General features: G+C 44.2%; 3 protein-coding genes across 3 annotated transcripts; 2 read left to right on the forward strand and 1 right to left on the reverse strand.

Moving 5' to 3' along the window:
- Positions 1-187: 187 nt before the first annotated feature.
- On the forward strand, positions 188-4,945 carry LOC137780672 (uncharacterized). Its single transcript, XM_068568839.1, has 6 exons — positions 188-304; positions 1,979-2,124; positions 2,302-2,366; positions 2,618-2,782; positions 4,221-4,325; positions 4,837-4,945. The coding sequence occupies exons 1-6, from the start codon at positions 188-190 to the stop codon at positions 4,890-4,892; spliced, it is 654 nt and encodes a 217-aa protein (XP_068424940.1). The 3' UTR covers positions 4,893-4,945.
- Positions 4,946-6,497: 1,552 nt separating this feature from the next.
- LOC137780674 (saxitoxin and tetrodotoxin-binding protein 1-like) lies at positions 6,498-7,820 on the reverse strand. The gene is made up of 6 exons (XM_068568841.1): positions 7,704-7,820; positions 7,329-7,474; positions 7,126-7,205; positions 6,924-7,049; positions 6,725-6,844; positions 6,498-6,632 (listed from the first exon to the last, which is right to left on the reverse strand). Exons 1-6 carry the CDS (start codon positions 7,818-7,820, stop codon positions 6,565-6,567), a joined length of 657 nt encoding a protein of 218 aa, XP_068424942.1. The 3' UTR covers positions 6,498-6,564.
- Positions 7,821-10,165: 2,345 nt separating this feature from the next.
- Positions 10,166-12,255, forward strand: LOC137780673 (saxitoxin and tetrodotoxin-binding protein 1-like). The gene is made up of 6 exons (XM_068568840.1): positions 10,166-10,335; positions 11,279-11,421; positions 11,531-11,610; positions 11,687-11,812; positions 11,892-12,011; positions 12,112-12,255. Exons 1-6 carry the CDS (start codon positions 10,219-10,221, stop codon positions 12,177-12,179), a joined length of 654 nt encoding a protein of 217 aa, XP_068424941.1. The 5' UTR covers positions 10,166-10,218; the 3' UTR covers positions 12,180-12,255.
- The last annotated feature ends 1,233 nt before the right edge of the window (positions 12,256-13,488 follow it).

The raw sequence follows: 13,488 nt of genomic DNA on the forward strand, positions 1-13,488 counted from the left end.
GATGATGACAAACATGTGTTGCCTAATTCTGGGTGAAAAGCTGTCTGCTTTGTAAACACTGGAAAAAACCAGAATCCCCAGCATCGTGTTAAAAGGCTGACCGGCTTCAGTGAGCCTCACTCATCTTCACCTGTGTGACCAGCAGCTTTCACCTGAGATCCCTGTTCTTCTTCACAGCTGGAGCATCATGAATCTGTGGCTCAGCAGCTGTTTCCTGCTGGCGGGGCTGTTTCTGAGCAGCTGGGCTCTGACGCCTGAAGAATGCCGGCCTTTGATCGAGCCTTTGCCTCTGACGCCCTCCATGGTACGTCTTCACCTGTCTGGTCGCTCTGTGAGGCGTCAGCACTGAAGCAGAGTTCAGCTGGTGGGGACGTTCTCCCTCCGCTGAGGCCTTTAGCGTTAGCATTACGGCTCTGAAAGATAGATGGCACAAGAACACTTCAACCATGGGACTGTTTCCTGTCCAGGTAGTGAGCGAATGTGTTTGGATCAGTGCAGGTTGCTAAACATCAAGAGATGGGTAGCGTCAGTGGACTGGATGCTTCTCACCCAGAAGGTTCTCACGGTCTGTAGGTTCTGTAGAAACCGTTCGTATCGTTCGACACTGCCAACACGCGTGAAGATGTTTTTCAGTCGAGGAAGTAACTAAAATGGTTCGTGAATTAATTCATAAATGTCTGTTTAAAGCCGGATAACATCAATCAGCAGCTCTGTGGTTAGTTACGACTCGCTCTGATGTCCAAATCACAATATTTCAATTAAATATCAGAAATAGAAATGATGGAAAAATAAAGCAGGAAAAACAACATCACAAGGATCAAATTCATAAACGGATTACAAATGTTTTCTACCAGCAATGAACAGATTTTAAAAAACTAATCATGATCAAGAAATGAACAATAATCTCTGAAAAAGCAAACTAAATATGTCAGGATGTAGTTTTAATAAATATGCAGAATATCACATTAGAAGTTAATGTTTCTTAAATCCACTTTTGGTGAATAAAATGCTTAAAATATCACAAACGTTTCTCACCAGGATTACATCGACCAGAACACCTTCAAATTTAGGAAGCTTACAGAATAATTCATAAAAGATGTCCAATCCCAGTTCCTCATCATATCTGAGCATCAACACTCCGGCACCCTGAGCCAGACTTTTGGAGGATGTACTTTGGAGTTACAACAAAGGTCTGAAGACTGTCCTGCGAGAATTTAAAGACGATCGCATGAATTCTTTAGGAGGAGTTTGTAAAAGTACAAATGCAAAAAAATGACCCAAAAAAACAAAATAGCCAAATAACTGTAGCGCCCCCTGTTGTTGAAGCAGCATAAAAATGGTGGTGTGTGTTATAAGATGCAAAGTGCACATATGCTGAAACTCTGGTGACACGTGGCCAAATACTTTTGAAGTTATGAGTATTGATATACGGCCACGCCCCTAAGAACACAATGAGATATTAATGAGCTTTTGATGATGAAGGTCCAACAATGATAACAGCACGTATGAATCAGACCCAGCCTGAAAGAGGAGTTTCTAACTGGCGGAAGGTTTTTGTGGGCGGAGTTTAGTGTCTGAGAGGCGTTTTGTAGAGCAGGTGGACATTAACATGTGTGTCAAAAGTCAATCGAACATACTGGCTGTTCAATGTCTAGGGGGCGCTAGAAAGACATTTTTAATACACAAATGTGACGCCTATATTAGACGTTTATTTTCATGAAGCCTGACAAGCATGCAAAATTTGGTAAGTTTTGGAGTATGACAAGTACCACGAATATGCGCCCGGAGGTCTACAGTAAAAATCACAGGAATATAATAACCCTCAGAATTTCAATGGGGTCCTCCGGGACCACGATGTGGTGCTCGGGCCCTAATTCATTTGAAAAGATGTAATATTAGAGAATTAGTGCAATATTCAACAAATTATTTACTGATATTTGCGTCTGCTGTCACTCACTGACTTCCTGTCTGCGTGCAGGTGAGTGGAAAGTCACACTTCCTCCTTGGCTACGCTGATCATGAAGTTTACAAGGACATCCTGAAGAACACCGAGAGCTACTGGGTGAACGCCAGCGTGTCAACATCCAGCCCCGACACCGTGGACATGTCGACATGGAGCAAGATGTGAGTTGTTAACAATTTAACATGGAACGCACAACAGAAGACAAACAAAGCAGCTCAAACGGATCCTCAGAGTTCAGCACAGAGACCAACCTTAACTTCTGAAGCTGACATGACTGACAGGCTATAAAACAGCTGTTAGAATATGTTCTCAACTCTTCCTCTTCTCTCTTTTCTCAGAAATGGGAGCTGCCTGTCTGTAAGCGTCAAAAGTACCATGAGCGGCAATACTGGAACAACGTCATGTAAGTTTCCTGATCCAACGTGACGGAGCTTCCATGTCTTCACAGAGAGAAACGGTCAAGAATCAAACGTTTAACTTCTGCTGCGTACAGACGCATTTTTCTTTAAATTCAAGAATAAAGTCAGGACTAAAAGGATCTTCTTCCATGAAGACTCCTGAAAACACACATTGTATAGTGAAGCTTTACAGTTTACGAGAAAAACCTTCTTAGATTTTCAGTGCAGGAGGTAAACATCCAGTTTGTGTCCTCAGTCGGCAACATCGTGTCGGAGTTCCACTTGTTGCCGACCTGTGAGGGCTGTTTGCTCATGAGCATCAACAGCACCGCCACAGACTTGGACAAGCTGTTAAGAGCCATGAACATCAACGTCAACATTACAGCGGAGAAGATCAGCATCCAGACGCTTTATCTGATGGGTAAGAAGAAACAAGTCTGAGAGAAACTATGTGTAGCTAGCAGCTGTGAGCGGGTCCTCGCTCCGGCCGGAGCGTCTGCCCACGTAAAGCGTCGACACCGCCGCGCAGAGCTCATGTCAAGCCGATGCCGTTTGTCACTTAACGCTGATTTCCTTTCAGCAGTCTGCGGCGCTTTAACTGAGAGTTCAAACAGGCGTGTCGATGTCCTCGGTCCAGTGGAGTTACACCGGCTTGTTTAGGAAGGAACCGTGACGTGTGAAGCGTCACCCCGAGCCACTAAACAAGGATTACTACATCGTAGTATAAAACACATCATTTTATTTTGCCTGTAGGTGGCGCTAAAACAAATGTGAACATACACATGCATCAGGTTTCTCTACGTGACGTGTAGACCAGGCCATTTAAATTACATGTAAATCCAAAGCCGTTTGGCTGATTTCATTTTGCCTGCAGGTGGCGCTCTGACAACATGTCTTCATGTGCGCAGGCCTGGACCGGCGTCATGATGTGGAGTTACAACAGGTTTATATCACACAGCGAACGCACAAAATGGGTGTGTCTTTGGGGCCGCGCCACGTCGAGGCCGTTCAGTGAAAACACAAACAAAGCACAATTCAGACCCTGAAGGGTCTTGACAGCAAAGGAAGCACGAATAGCATGAATAGTCTTGGACGAGTTCGTAAAAGTAGAAACGCAAATAAAGGCGGAAAAAGAATAAAATTACCAAAACATCCCAAATTGGACGAATTACTGTAGCGCCCCCTAGTGTTTAATTTGCATGAAATATTTCTTGCATGTTAGAGGATGTAATGTGCACATGTACAGCAGATTTGGAATCATGTGTCCAAATAGTTTTAATGTTATGAATATTGAAAACTCGACACGCCCCGAAGAGATTGATTAGACTTTCGATCCAGTCTTGATGACGCAGCTCTGAACTCGATGCGCAGCGAGTTTGGGGTGAATTGGAGCAAGCGAGTCGGAGAAACTACCGAGAATGTGTTTTTCACTCAATTCAAAATGGCGGAAATTTGAAGTAGGCGGAGTTTCTGCTTCTGAGCGGCTTTTTTGTAGAGCAGGTGGAGATGGACATGTTTATATTTTTTCAAGTCAATCGGGCGTTCTGGATGAGGGGCGTCGCCGGTCCCACTCCTAGGGGGCGCTGGAGAGACATTTTCTTTCCACAATTATGACGCCTATTTCACACGTCTATTTTCACCGGGCCTGACAAACGTGCACAATTTCGTGAGTTTTTGAGTTTGGCACATTCCACGAACATGCGCCCGATGTTCTGAAATAAAGATCAGAGGAAAAACAAAAAAAGAATCTGAGCAACTTCAATAGATCCTTTCAGAACGTCTGTCACTCGCACCCTAAATATGAATAAAACACATTTCATATCCGAAACATTAATCCTGTTTTGTGGTTTTGTCTTCAGCTAAAGAAACGACTGTGAAGGACTCTGACCTGGAACAGTTCAAGCAGCAGGCGAGCTGCCTCGGCTTCACCGGAGAACCGAACTTCATCTACGACCCCAAGAACGGTGCTCCACCTTCTGGCCGTCTGAGGGACTGCGGCTGCAGCCCAAGTCTCTTGAATTCATCTCGTTTCCTTCGCTTGCGCTCTGACAGCTGGAGAGTTTGTGTCTGAACTCATGATCAGTGGAACGGAGTAGTTTTCTGGTCCAGTTTACTTGCGGTTCAAAGTGTTTTAACCAGAATGTGAATCAGAAACAGATCTAAAATATAACCTGAGTTTATTCTGTGATCGTCTTCACTCTGCTATGAAACTCCAGCGATCAGTCCGCTCAGCTGCAGCGTCCAATCAGATAACAGATGAACAGTGAGGGGGCGTGTCCAGCGTTAAAACGCTTCCTGGATCTTCGCTCCTCACAGCAGAATAAGAGCTTTGGGCGGCCGTCAATATGGCGACGCAGAAAAACTTCTGGTTGAGTCGAGCAGCGAGGAAACGAGAATTAAGAGACTTGAGACTCTGACAGGAAGACGAGTGACGACAGACACAACTGAGTTCTTTGGTTTTGTCTCTTTCTGCAGATTTCTGTGCCGAAGACGAGGGGCTGAAGATGACCGATGACCTTCTTCACTCATGAATATTTCAAACTGAAATTGAGTAAAGACACAGAAAGTGACTCAAAACATTAAAGGTGTAGTCTGTATTTTTTATTCATAATGTCATGAACCTCCCTGTGGAGAGAGAGGTGAAGATGCTGAGAGAGACACAGTCAACAGACACAGTCAACAGACACAGTCAACAGACACAATCAACAGACACAGTCAACAGACACAGTCAACAGACACAGACGACAGACACAGTCAACAGACACAATCAACAGACACAGTCAACAGACACAGTCAACAGACACAGTCAACAGACACAATCAACAGACACAGTCAACAGACACAGTCGACATACACAGATGACAGACACAGATGACAGACACAGATAACAGACACAGATAACAGACGCAGATGACGGACACAGATAACAGACACATATGACAGACACAGATAACAGACACAGACAACAGACACATATGACAGACACAGATAACAGACACATATAACAGACACAGATAACAGACACAGATAGCAGACATAGATGACAGACACAGATGACAGACACAGATGACAGACACAGTTAACAGACACAGATGACAGACACAGATGACAGACACATATGACAGACACAGATAACAGACACAGATGACTGTGATTGTCCAAACTTTGCAGATTAATCACAAAATATGTTAAAAATATACCTTGAACTCAGATATGTCAAGTATTTCATATTCTTTTCATTATGGGTGTAGACAAATATCAAATATGTATTATATATATATATATATATATATATATATTCAATTCAGTTCTACATTTCTCATAAACAATATGCTTAAATTATAACATGGCTGTACCGCATGTCATTTCATTCATATGTCAAGCCTATTGTCCTATTTTCGTGACGTCAACATCATTAAAAACACTGGCCTATTTTTTTTAGGCATACCCAAACTACAAAGAGTACAAAGTACTACAAGAATATATCTCTGCAACCACAAGGTCTATTTCAAAAATTCTGGTGTTATAATAAAGGGAGAACCTCTGAGATATGTTCAGATGTGAACAATATGGACACAAAGATAGATGGGTTTTGGTTTTTATTAGTTGCCATCTTGGTTTTAACTAGTTGCCATCTTGGTTTTTTTTAGTTGCCATTTTGGGTTTTTTTTAGTTGCCATTTGGTTTTTTTTTAGTTGCCATTTTGGTTTTTACTAGTTGCCATCTTGGTTTTTTTTAGTTGTCATTTTGGTTTTTATTAGTTGCCATCTTGTTTTTTTTTAGTTGCCATTTTGGTTTTTACTAGTTGCCATCTTGGTTTTTACTAGTTGCCATTTTGGTTTTTACTGGTTGCCATCTTGGTTTTTACTAGTTGCCATCTTGGTTTTTACTAGTTGCCATCTTGGTTTTTACTGGTTGCCATCTTGGTTTTTACTGGTTGCCATCTTGGTTTTTACTGGTTGCCATATTTGTAACGTGCATATGAATGAACATGAGGGTATCTATTCATCAATTCTATTTCAGGGATTTGATTTTGACTATTGTCTGTTGTTTGTAAGATATGTGTGACCACAGAAACTTCAAATGTAATCCACCTCTGAGTACACATAAAGGACACACAGGTTTGAGTTGCTGCTGTTACTTTATTGGTTCACGACTCATTTAATTATTGGCACTGATGTTGCTTTTGTCCGACGTCTTTGCTCAGGAAAGAACCGGCGCCGCAGACGCAGCGGCGTCCGCCTCCGGGGAGGATTTCTTGTGACAGAAATCTGTGAGGAGACGAGAGGACTTTCATTAATCTGTACTTGTAATGTGTACTTGTGTACTTGGTGTGTACTTGTGGTGTACGAGGAGAACTGACCTGCAACTCCGTCGTAGATGAATTCTCGGTCGTGAGGGATTCCCAGACACTCGGCCATCTTCCTGTTGGCGTCGTGGTGGGACTTCATCTCCTCCAGGTCATGATGGTGGCCCTCCTTCCCTGAAACACACACACTGATGTTCATTCACGTTGTGACTGAACCCGCTGAGTTTCTGATGACGGCGTGTTGTGAGCTCACTGTAAATGAGCAGGTGTCGGCCCAATCGGGATGAGTAGAGCATCGTCATGCACTCGGAGCAGCTCTGATAGAAGTCAACTTGTTCTGATTCGTTGAAGGGACTGACAATGCCGCCTATCTCCACCGCTAACAGAAAAACAACACATGTCAACAACAACAGCAGCGACAACAACAATAATAAGAACAAGAGGATGCAACTCACTGGCGGAGATGCAGTCCAGCGTGTGGTTTCCAGACTCATCGATCGTGAAGTTCATGAAGTCTTTCCTACACGACTTGTCACTGAAAAAGACACAAACCAGTCAGACAACAAACCCTCCTTTTAACTACGGTTCCCATGAGGCTTTGAGAGACGTAAACAGGAGGTGGAGTGTCTGTGAGTCCGTCTGTCAGATGAGCGCTCACTGTAATAAGTGCCTCTCCGTAAGCAGGATTGTATGGTTGTCATGGTGCATTCTCATCTCTGCGTGGGAGCTGGAGAGTTTCTGCATCACATCATTGGACAGTTTAATGGTCGCAACAGACCAGACCAGAACCCAGTCCCCCATGACCTGGAGGAGGGAGGGGACAGAGTCAGAAGGATTTAAGTGACCACCAAGGACATAAGGACACAAGGACACATTTTTACAGTGTGGCTGCAACTGCCGTAAGACAAAGCATTATATACACCAACATCACCAGCATTAACATGTGTTATTGAGGTTACTGAGGTACATTTTTTTAGGGAAACAGTCTGGCCAATCTTTAAAACTTTTCACAGCACAACACTCCCAGACTCACCTCATTCAGGTCCGATATCGACTGATTCTTCAGACGGTGACAGTCCTCGGAGGTCGGGGCGGCGTTGGTGCCGATCGCCACCAGCAGCAGCAGCACCGCTCTCTTCACAGCACTCATCGTTCTTTGAGACAGAAATCAAACGCACCCTGTGCTGTGTGTTCTGTCAGGAGGAGCGCGGTGGAGACGAAGCGGCGGGTTGGCTTATAACGGGCCCAGAAGGACCCTGACCCGGTCCAAAGTGTGTGTGCTGAGCAGGTTATTGAACTCTGCGTTATTGAAATCTCTGAGTGACGTTGTCTTTGTGGTTCAGAGTTCAGACTTTCTTTGTCCTTCGATAGAGTTCTGCTGCGTTCTGCTCGACAAACACCAAAACCCAAATCCCGAAAAGTCGGAAAAATCTGTAAGTATACCCGCTTTGAAGTCCTTCCAGTTTCAGCTAAGGAACTCCCACTATTGCAGATACACTCCCACTGCACAATACATTTACACTACTAGCTGCTTTGGTACAATTTGTTACACAAGGTACAAGGCTCCCCCCTTACTATAGTGAGTATGTAAACCCTGGGAAACACAACCAGATCACAATGAGCTTACTTGGGCATTTCAAACGCCGAAGCCTTTTCTTACCCTTTGGCCTGGATGTGTCCCCCTCGCTAAACATTAGTATCCAGCAGCATTACATTCTCCTCCTCATCAGCAAACATTGTTGGTTTTCTTTTCATCGCGGTACTACTGAGTGCTGTGTCTGTTAATGTGACAGACCTCGTATGCAAAGGATGCAACAACAGCAGCAGAGCATGAGTATGGAGGCGACAACGCAATAGTCTCTGGTCTCTGTCAACCCGCTTCAACAGCCAATGCCTTGGGTTCATTGTCCCACTGTGTGTGCACACGGTGGGACAATGAACCCAAGGCATTGGCAGTGTAGCGCTACATGTACCTCGTTGCATTGAGCGCCGTGCGTTGCTCCGGTGGTCCAATACTCCGCTGCCGCAGTAGCATTACTGACGTAGCTTCGTCCTCCAAACGTCCCAAACGTTTGAAGTTTCCAAAACAAAGTTCCCTCTGGAGCCACAAGGGTTTTGACCTAAAGGAGCCCGTCCTGCAGCCGGGCCACTGAGCTGCATCTCCCTCCAGATTTGGTTTGGCTGACGCGCTACTGTTCTGCCTCGATCTCGTCGCTTCCCTTGCTTTGGTTTCAGGATCTACTCAGCAGTAGAACGTGTTTATTGTCTTGGTGCCGCGGTACAACACCATATGGTCCCTTGATGCTCACCATTCCTCCAATGCTGCTGGAACCAGGACAGTGTTTGTGAATGTGATCAAAACCTTGTGCCCTTTTCGGGGTCAATCCTGTTCTAATTCCATAGAGAACAGAACAGCACCACCCGGTGTACAAAGCCAGTAATCATGTGCTCCCATTTGGCTCCTACACAGCCTGTTGGAGACATATTGATGCTAGGAAGTGTAGGCCAGATAAGGACACTGTTGACTTCTGTTTTCTTCCCAGTATTTACAAACTAGAAAGCTTTCCCCAGAATCAGGTCAGACATGTTTGCCATCATACGCCCCTGCAGGTCCAAAGGGAACTTTAGGTTGTTTTTTTTTTACTAATAAGGACACTGTTGGGTTTGTGTTAATCATTCACTGATATCTTTGACCTACATGAGAACTGAAGACAGGAGCACAGGAAGATACTATATGTTGTGTATTTTACACTGAAATGGATTAAAGAGACAAAAAGCTTTCTGTTTCAAACGAGTTCAGAGCCTGAACTTTATCAATAATATCTTAGCTTTAATTTACATGAACTGTATTGGAAATTAAAGCATGCTTGGAAGTTTCTATCTTTACTCAAACTGGACGAAAGTCTTCACACGTCTGTTCCAGTTCCAGGTTCTTTATCAAGAGATTTACAGACTCGCGTAGTCTAATCAATGTTTGCAGTGGGTTTAATGAAGCTACACATGAAGGTATAACAAATACTGTTTAAAAACAATTGTGTTACATTTATTTATTGTAAGACAACAGACAATACATAGACATAACAACAAAAGCCAGCAAAACATAATAATCTTAAATGGAAGAATTATTCTGTATCTCACAATTATCCCATAATCTGTGTTTCCTTGACTAGTTTTGACGTTGAGTAAATAAATGTGAACGTGGATCTGGAAGAATCTGGTCCATCAGGGTGAAAACAGACTTTGACTTACACGCGTGTGTGTGTGTGTGTGTGTGTGTGTGTGTGTGTGTGTGTGTGTGTGTGTGTGTGTGTGTGTGAGTGTGTATGTATGTATGTTTGGAACCTGGTCTACACTTTACTACCACAAAAACAACGTGAGTCAGAGATTTCAATAACGCAGAGTTCAATAACCTGCTCAGCACACACACTTTGGACCGGGTCAGGGTCCTTCTGGGCCCGTTATAAGCCAACCCGCCGCTTCGTCTCCACCGCGCTCCTCCTGACAGAACACACAGCACAGGGTGCGTTTGATTTCTGTCCCAAAGAACGATGAGTGCTGTGAAGAGAGCGGTGCTGCTGCTGCTGGTGGCGATCGGCACCAACGCCGCCCCGACCCCCGAGGACTGTCACCGTCTGAAGAATCGGTCGATATCGGACCTGAATGAGGTGAGTCTGGATCTGGTCTGCAGCCTGAGAACTCTTTCAACATTACGTGTGTGTGTGTTGTGTCAGCCTGCTCGTTGTGTTACAAACTACAGCCGAGGGCCAACTGATCTGAATAAAGAAATTCAAGAGAACATGGCTCCAGCATATTTTTATTCAACGACGGTATGAACATGTTTCAATCCCAGTGTAAACACAAGATGTTGACTGAATTCAAAGTGAAATGACACATTTGTTAATCTTAATATTGGACAGATGGATATTCGCATCGTAATATTTTAAGTGGCCCTTAACCCATGAAACAGATTTACAGATTTACACTTCTTAACTTTTCAAGTGGCTCATGTATGTGTGCACATACAAATTTCACTGCATTTGTTTACATCTCTTAATATATTTATATTCATGACAAAATATATTTTTTTTTATAAAACCTATTTTGAAAAGAAAATAGCTAATTTGCTAATGTAAGTACAAAGTTTGCCGCGTTGCTCCCGCTAAAGCGTTGCCAGCATGTGCGTCAAAATACATGACAATGTGCGGCCTGATGGGGAGTGTTGAGCTGGGAAACATTTTAAAGATTAACCACTGTTTCCCCGAAAAACGTGAAAAACTGAGAGAAATGTCTTCATTCACTGAAATGGGGTTTCAGCGAGAAGAAAGCTAAAAACTATTTTTCTGTCCATAATGTTAGTGTGTATATAATGTACCTCAATAACATCGATAACACATCATAACACTGGCGATGTTAGTGTGTATATGAGGCAACGTCTCATGGCAGTTGCAGCCACACTGTAAAGATTTCTCAAGATATTTTCTACTTCCAAATTATTGTCCTCTCAATATTTTAAGGATGCTAACTCGAGTGCTAACCTTGTAGCCACAAGAGTTCAGTGTCCTTGTGTCCTCGGTGGTCGCTTAAGTTCAGTCTGACTGACTCCTCCAGGTCATGGCGGACTGGGTTCTGGTCTGGTCTGTAGCGGACCATCAAGAGGCCTGGGACCTGGTGCAGAACCTCTCCAGCTCCCACGTGGAGACCAGAATGCACCATGACAACACGATTGTGCTCAGGGAGTGGAACTTATTCCAGTGAGTTTATTCGACAGACACTCCACTTCCTGTTTACGTCTCTCAAAGCCTCATGGGAACCGTAGTTAAAAGGAGGGTTTGTTGTCTGACTGGTTTGTGTCTTTTTCAGTGACAAGTCGTGTACGAAATACTTCATGAACTTCACGATCGATGAGTCTGGAAACCACACGCTGGACTCCATCGCTGCCAGTGAGTTGCATCCTCTTGTTCTTATTATTGTTGTTGTCGCTGCTGTTGTTGTTGACATGTGTTGTTTTTCTCTTAGCGGTGGAGATAGGCGGCATTGTCAGTCCCTTCAACGAATCAGTACAGGTTGACTTCTATCAGAGCTGCCCCGACTGCATGATGGTGCTCTACACAGCCCCATCGGGCCGATTCCTGCTCAAATACAGTGAGCTCACAACACGCCGTCATCAGAAACTCAGCGGGTTCAGTCACAACGTGGATGAACATCAGTGTGTGTGTTTCAGGGAAGGAGGGCCACCATCATGACCTGGAGGAGATGAAGTCCCACCACGACGCCAACAGGAAGATGGCCGAGTGTCTGGGAATCCCTCACGACCGAGAATTCATCTACGACGGAGTTGCAGGTCAGTTCTCCTCGTACACCACAAGTACACAAGTACACACCAAGTACACAAGTACACATTACAAGTACAGATTAATGAAAGTCCTCTCGTCTCCTCACAGATTTCTGTCACAAGAAATCCTCCCCGGAGGCGGACGCCGCTGCGTCTGCGGCGCCGGTTCTTTCCTGAGCAAAGACGTCGGACAAAAGCAACATCAGTGCCAATAATTAAATGAGTCGTGAACCAATAAAGTAACAGCAGCAACTCAAACCTGTGTGTCCTTTATGTGTACTCAGAAGTGGCCTACTCAAAAGATGACAACTAATGAAAACCAAGATGGAGCAAAAACACTCATCTCTGTGTCCATAGTGAGTCGCCATACTTTAATGTAGAGAAGTGATTTGAAGTTTAAAACTTTCCTAAAAGTTTGAAGTTTTTTCCCCATTTGGGTATTTTTTGATAGCTAGCACAGTATTCATGTAATAATTGTTTGAGTTTAAGAAAATGTTAGGACCTTTTCAGAGTTTATAATGGAGTGTATGGCACAGAATGTTCAGAGCTGAGTGAAGAGTCGCTGCCAGAGAGAGGCAGCGACACAAAGACGTTTTCTTTGTGGTAGTAAAGTGTAGACCAGGTTCAGAGAAGACTGGGCCATTGCCAGGGTGCTTCCTACGACGCCTTAAACACAGGGAAAAGAGGTCGAGAGGGTCTGGACGGCCACAAGGGCCAACTGAACCAAGAGGGCCAAAAGAGCCAAGGGAACCAGGAGGGCCTGGAGGGCCAAGAGGTCCAGGAGGGCCAAAAGAGCCAACAGGGCTAAGAGGGCCAGGAGGGCCAGGAGGACCAAGAGGTCCAGGAGGGCCAGGAGGACCAAGAGGGCCAAGAGGTCCAGGAGGGCCAGGAGGACCAAGAGGGCCAGGAGGGCCAGGAGGACCAAGAGGGCCAGGAGGTCCAGGAGGGCCAAGAGGTCCAGGAGGGCCAGGAGGACCAAGAGGGCCAGGAGGGCCAGGAGGACCAAGAGGGCCAGGAGGTCCAGGAGGACCAAGAGGGCCAGGAGAGCCAAAGGCTGCGAGTTGGCTCATATGCCGTTAGCATTTCACTAATGTAGCCCAGGGCCAGACCCAGGCGGGCCTTAGAAGTGATCAATAAAATCTTAAAATCAATTCTAAAACCAATTGGGAGCCAGTGGAGAGAAGCCAGAACTGTTGAGGTTAAATTGTTCAAAAGCAAAGGAAAGGAAACCGCTTTAATCTTATTCCTGAAACAACATGTGTGGGGCAACGACCAAACTTTATTGGAAGAAATATTCTGAGTGACTCCAATATGTCATTAGTCTTTAAGATGACGTCACACTGGAAGAGAGAGCGAATAGCTCGTTAATATATATATATATATATATATATATATATATATATATATATATATATATATATATATATATATATATATATATACACATATATATATATGTATATATATATATATATATATATATATA

This window comes from Clinocottus analis, unplaced genomic scaffold (assembly GCF_023055335.1).
Source record: "Clinocottus analis isolate CAN_PGR_092001 unplaced genomic scaffold, fCliAna1.0.p SCAF_81, whole genome shotgun sequence".
NCBI lineage: Eukaryota > Metazoa > Chordata > Actinopteri > Perciformes > Cottidae > Clinocottus > Clinocottus analis.